The 6,176-nt window shown below is 20.1% G+C and overlaps 1 protein-coding gene across 1 annotated transcript; it reads right to left on the reverse strand.

The window, feature by feature from the left end:
• Window positions 1-5,277, reverse strand: LOC127286601 (60S ribosomal protein L31). The gene is made up of 3 exons (XM_051313085.1): window positions 5,141-5,277; window positions 3,826-4,051; window positions 1-183 (listed from the first exon to the last, which is right to left on the reverse strand). Exons 2-3 carry the CDS (start codon window positions 4,044-4,046, stop codon window positions 33-35), a joined length of 372 nt encoding a protein of 123 aa, XP_051169042.1. The 5' UTR covers window positions 4,047-4,051; window positions 5,141-5,277; the 3' UTR covers window positions 1-32.
• Window positions 5,278-6,176: the final 899 nt, after the last annotated feature.

Raw genomic sequence — 6,176 nt, forward strand, 5'->3', positions numbered from 1 at the left:
TTTATGATCAAAGGAATTTATTAATTAGAAATTTAATCTTGACTCGCGTCTACATTTTCTGTTTGGAGACCCTTGAATGTACCGACGGGAATATATGTAACAAGAGTATATAATTTGTTTACTGAATCCTCGTCGTCGTTTCTCCTCCTGCTGAGCCTCACACGAACACGGAAAGGTACATTTCTGTAATTGTAATAATAAAAATTCAAAATTTAATTTCAATTGAAAAAATATTCCTTTAGGCAAATAGAGAAATATATTTAAAATGTTTTATTATTATTATTATTATTATTATTATTATTATTATTATTATTACTAGCAAAATTACACGCGCGCACCTATTATTAATAAATTAATAATTATACACAGAAAAAAATGAGTTTGATGTTATATAAATAGTGATTTTTTAGTTAAGCCAGCTCATAATTATAGTTAATACAGCAAAAATAATTTAGCTAAGTTAATTTTTAAATTTAATAAACTTGTAAAACTATTTGTTCGATTGTTGACGGTAACAACAATGAAAACCCAAGAAATAACCTATCGAAAAAGTGATGATAAGAAAAACATAAATTAAAACCAATAGTTACAATTGGCGGTGTAAATGTTGATAAATCAATTCTAGTATCGCCAACATAACCGCCGCCAATTGAAATGCCGAGAAAAATTAATTATGTTGTGTCAATTATGATTAAAATATTCTTTGTAACTTATGTATACTTTATACGAAAAGGCAGAGATTGTTGGGATAAAAGATATTACTGACGAATGGATTTTCTTATTGACAGAATGTATATAACGAGTAAGATCATTTTTTTGTGAATTGATAGTAAAAAAAATAAGATTTTTAAGTAAAAATTTTAAAATATAAATATTAAAATTTTAGAAATAAATATTTTTGATAAGGTCAATGTTTGATGATTTTTTATAATCTTTCAAATTACAAAAAATTAGTTTTGCTAAATATTTTTTTGTATTTTCTATAAATATTTCGTTGCAAATGAAAATTTTTAATTTATGTTTTTTTTTAAATTTAATTAACTTGATAATTAATAAATATTAAAAAATTATGTAATCAAAAAGAAATTTAAATTAACTGAAAATTATTAATTATATTTTAAAAAGTATTAAGCAATTAAAATATATTTAAAAATTTTGAAAAAATAAAACCTAAAACAAACTTTGTAATGTTTTAAACTTTAAACTTAAATTAAAAATTAAAATCAAATTGAAATTTTTTTAAAAAAGCAAACTATTTTTATATTGTTTACAGATAAAAAAATATAACAATTTAATAATTAATAATAAAAACAAATTAATAATAATAATATATAATAAATAATAATGAATAGTGAAAAAATAATGAAAGAAATAATAATTATAAGTTAAAATGTTCTACTTATCTGTAATAATCATTATATAAAAAAATGTATATATAATATAATAAATTTATAAATAATAATAAAAATTATATTATAATTGAAACTTTTTTTTCTATAAATACCAAGTAGGAAATATACTGGTGCTGCACACAATGAACAATATTTTTTTTTTTACTTTATAACTTAATTAATGACGATGAATAAAAATATCCGTCGCGTTAACCATAAAATATTACGAAATCAAGAATTGTCAAAATTTTAGAAAAACAAAAGAAACAAAATACGACTAACTTCAAGTGTGGACAGACGGAATGAATGAATACGGAAATTATTATAGTTAATTTTTCATATTATTATTATTTTTTTTTTATTAATGAAAAAGCATCACTTGAAGTAAAAAAAATTCGGGTTTTTTTCCCGATAATTTTAATACTAAATACTGGACACTTGAAAATTAATCTTTTTATATAAATAAATGTGTACTCTAAATTTTACAAATTTCTAAAAAATTAACAAACTCGGAAAAATTATGAAAATTTTTTTTCAATAAAAATATTTTCAACGTAATTATTTCATTAATTTAATTGTATATTAATATAATTGATTTAATTAAAATGTAAGTTTATTTTATTTGTAAACAATTAAGAATTATTGTACTTAAATTTTACATTTAGTTTAAATTAATTTTTTCTTGTTAAAAAAAAATCAATCTTCTTTTCATTTAAGAGTTAAATTATTTTTCGTCTGCAAAATTAGTACGTTTTTTCTCTTTTAATTTCAATTAGTATAAACATTTTAACTAATTTGAATAAATGACTAACATGTAATAAAATTTTAGAAAATTTCCTAATGAATTAATAAAGAATAGTTTTTCATTAATACATTAACAAAAAAAAAAAAAAAAAAAAAAAAAAAAAAAGTTTTTAATTAATTCGTTAGTAAATTTTTTTAAATCATTTATTACATTTTAGTCATTTATTCAAATAAGTTAAAAATTAAAAGAGAAAAAACAGTTCTTTTTAGAGTAAAAATTCAATTTCAAAAAAAATTATAATTTTATAATATAAAAACTTCTAGGTCCTAAAAAAAATTATAAATAATGTTTGATGTTTGTATTATTAAATTTACCATTTCAGTATTTAATGAAAAACAAAAAATTACTAAGAAGCAAGAATTTAAAATTTTTTATGTAAATTAAAAAGAAAAACGATTTTTCAGACCTCAAAGTGTTTTTCACGTTACAAATTACGTACTTTGCGTACAAATAAAAATAATTAACAATTTACTTATCAAAATTTCTAGTTTTTATTATTATAAATTGTTGATTTTAAATCTATAAACGAAATAAAATACTCAAAAGTTCTAAAAATAGTGAATACTATGAATAATTAAGTTTTTTTTAAATAATTTTTGAAAATTTATATTTAAGTTAGAATTTTTTTAAAAAATTTCTATAAGCTCAAACTTTTCTAATTCAAACATTTTCTGAATATTTTTTTTTTTTTTTTTTTTTTTTTTTTTTTTTTTTTTTTTATTTAATTTTCTATGAATTTACATTTTAGACAACTTTTTTGAAAAAAGGCTGCATACATTTTTAATTATTATTTTTATACTATTTATTATATTTAGAGTATTTCAGAATTGAAACAACAGCTTTCAGAATTAAATTGAAATTTAAAAGAATCTTAATTTTGCAAAAAGAGGATTAGAAAGAATATATTAATTTTGCAGAATATTCATTTGCTCGATTAATAATGTTAGATAAAATTAAAATGATCGAATTTAAATTTGCAAGAAATAATTCGGCGAAAACTTCAAATTTGAAGTTTCCACCGAATTATTTCTGGCAAACTGATTTTCAATCATTTTAATTTTCTGAAACATTATTAATTCAGCAAATGAATATTCTACAAAATTATGATTCTTTTAAATTACAATTCTGCAAAATTAATATTTTAGAAGACAAAGTTACGATCAAGTTGAATTTCTGGCAAATTAATTTTCGTCCATTTGCATTTTCTAAAACATTAATATTCGAACAAATAAATATCCTGCAAAATTAATATTCTAAATAAGATTCTATTAAATCATAATTCTAAAAAATTTGGTTTAAAGCATTATTCATTCAAATTTTCAAGTTTATTATGAATTTTTCTTCTTAAAATTGTTTTCAATCTAATTTATAAAAATTATTTCACGTTATTTTGAATTTTAATAAAAATTTTTTTTTTTTGAAGATTATGTAATTTTCTTTAATTTATGATTCAAGACCTGGATTATATAGTTTTTCTAAATATAAAAAAATTATATTCATTAACTAAATAATATTTCTAGGTAACATGAAATTTATTTTAAAAATATCAAATATTATTATTATTAAACATTATAAAAAGATTAAAAATAAAAAGAAAAAAAAAAACAAGAAAATATAAATAATTTTTACCTAATTCCTTTGGACCATAATTGTTTGTTTAGACGTGTATCAATTCGAACATCTGGAGTTCCCATTTGTTTTTCAGCGAATTTACGAATTTCCTTGATTGCTCTTGGTGCTCGGTATTTGAAACCAATGCCATGAAGACGTTTGTGGAGATTCACTGTGTATTCTCGTGTTACAACTTCATTGATGGCACTTTTGCCTTTCTTCTCTCCTGGTTTCACCATTTTGCCTAAAGATTCAAAAATAAATTTTCAAAATTTAATCAATTTTACTTTGTAAAAAAAAAAAGGAAAGAAAAAAAACACGATAAATATTTTTAACTTTCCTATAAAAATTAAATCCAAAAGAAATAAGCCAATTAAAAAAATTATTCAAAAAAATTAAAAACGAAAAATATTTTTAACTTTCCAATAAAAATTAAATTTGAATAAAATAAGCCAATTAAAAAAATTATTCAAAAAATTCAAAAATGAAAAATATTTTTAACTTTCCGATAAAATTTTTTTGACAATTCAAATTTAAAAAAAAAAAAAAAAAAAAATAGAAAATTATTTTGAATTTTTCTACAAAAATTAGGAATTAATTAACCTTAATTAACCAACGAATCAGAAAAAAATTATTATCAAAAAAATAATTGAAAGAAAATATTAAAATAACAAATTTTTCTAAATAACATTTTAATTAACTATTCAAACCACTTTTAAACAAAATATATTCAGAATGACTATTTTCCACTTTTGGTTATTCACTTTTATAGAATTAAAATTAAAAAATTATCACTGTTGGTAAATTGCATAAAAAAATGTCAAAAAAAAAAAATTTTTTTCCTTGAAAATAATAAATATTATTTAAAACCACACAATCGTTATACGCAATTTTATTTTATATTTATTTTATATAAGAAATTTCAATAAAAAGCAAATACAATAAAGTAAAAAAAATAATCCAGGTTATAATTATCTGTCAACGAAAACAAATTTTTTTTCGTTCCACTTATACTTTTCTCATTTTTTATAAACTTCATTTAAAACTATTTCCACAAAATAACAGTTTTAGAAAAATAATATAATAAACAAAATTTGTTAAATAAATATTTAAAATTAACTAAAAATTCAACAATATTTCACATAAAACATTTTATAGGTTAGAAATATATCACGTTTTTGTTTACAAGTAACAACAACACTATTTCACAAAAAATATTTATAGCCCTGTCAATAAAAAGGTAACGAGAATAATATTTTGAAAAAAAACTTTCAAGAAAAACAATATTTTTACACGATTTTAATGGATTTTTTAATGAAAAAATTCACGTTACCTTTCCGATAAGGAGGACTTTTAACAAAAGAAAAGGTCTACAGCGTCGATGTTCCAAAAAGCGCTAACTTCAAACCTAAAGGCTTATTCACAGCGCTACGACATGGAGTCGCCGAACAAACAAGTCTCTGGTGAAACGTCCGAAATATGACACATTATTTTTCGCGTAAAAAAGAAAAGTGAAATTGTAAAAAAAAAATCTAAAAAGAAATTTTACGAAAAATAAAGAATTGATAATAACTATTGAGAGTAAAACGAAAAATAAAATTGAGTGTAAAATACATTTCAGTTCTTTGGGAATGGATAGTTCAAATTGTGTAAGGGAAATCCAATATGGCCGCAAACTGGAAGACATTGGAGGTGTTTCTTGTAACTATGAGTACGAGAAGGACAATCGTATATATTTAGAATATGGAAATAAAAATAATAATTGTACTTACTTAAAATCAAATTTTCTCGAAATGGTAATAACACTCACAGTAATAAAAAATAAAATAGCTGCGCTTAAACTGATCGCAATGCTGAATAATAAAATTTACACACAAATATCCGAAAAATTTGCATAAATAAAAAAATTTGTAATTGAAATTTTATTTAAAATTCTATTTTCTAAATTCTTAAGGCGCACTCACACCTTTTTGGCTGCCTGCAGGTTACCATGGCAACGCATGAGAGTGAGTGCGACAGAAAATTTGAAAATTTTTATATTAAATATTAAAATATATTATATATTATAATAATATAATTAAATATATATTAAATATAATATATTTAAAAAGATTTAAATAGATCAAGAATAATAATAATAAATTACATATTTCTGAAAAAATAAATGATTATCAAAATTAAAATTAAATATTATTTCTTACCACGATGAGTCAACTGAAAATAATTATCAATTTTAAACAATACATTTACAAAATATTAAAATGTAAAACATAGTGACAACGAAAAAAATAAAAAATGGAAATAAAAATAATTTTCACTGGTACTTCAGTTACTTATTACTTACATTTTTTTACCCGATTTCCCTACCT

Source organism: Leptopilina boulardi, unplaced genomic scaffold (assembly GCF_019393585.1).
Source record: "Leptopilina boulardi isolate dan_hultmark-lab unplaced genomic scaffold, ZJU_Lbou_2.1 LbouV2_362, whole genome shotgun sequence".
In the NCBI taxonomy this organism is placed as follows: domain Eukaryota; kingdom Metazoa; phylum Arthropoda; class Insecta; order Hymenoptera; family Figitidae; genus Leptopilina; species Leptopilina boulardi.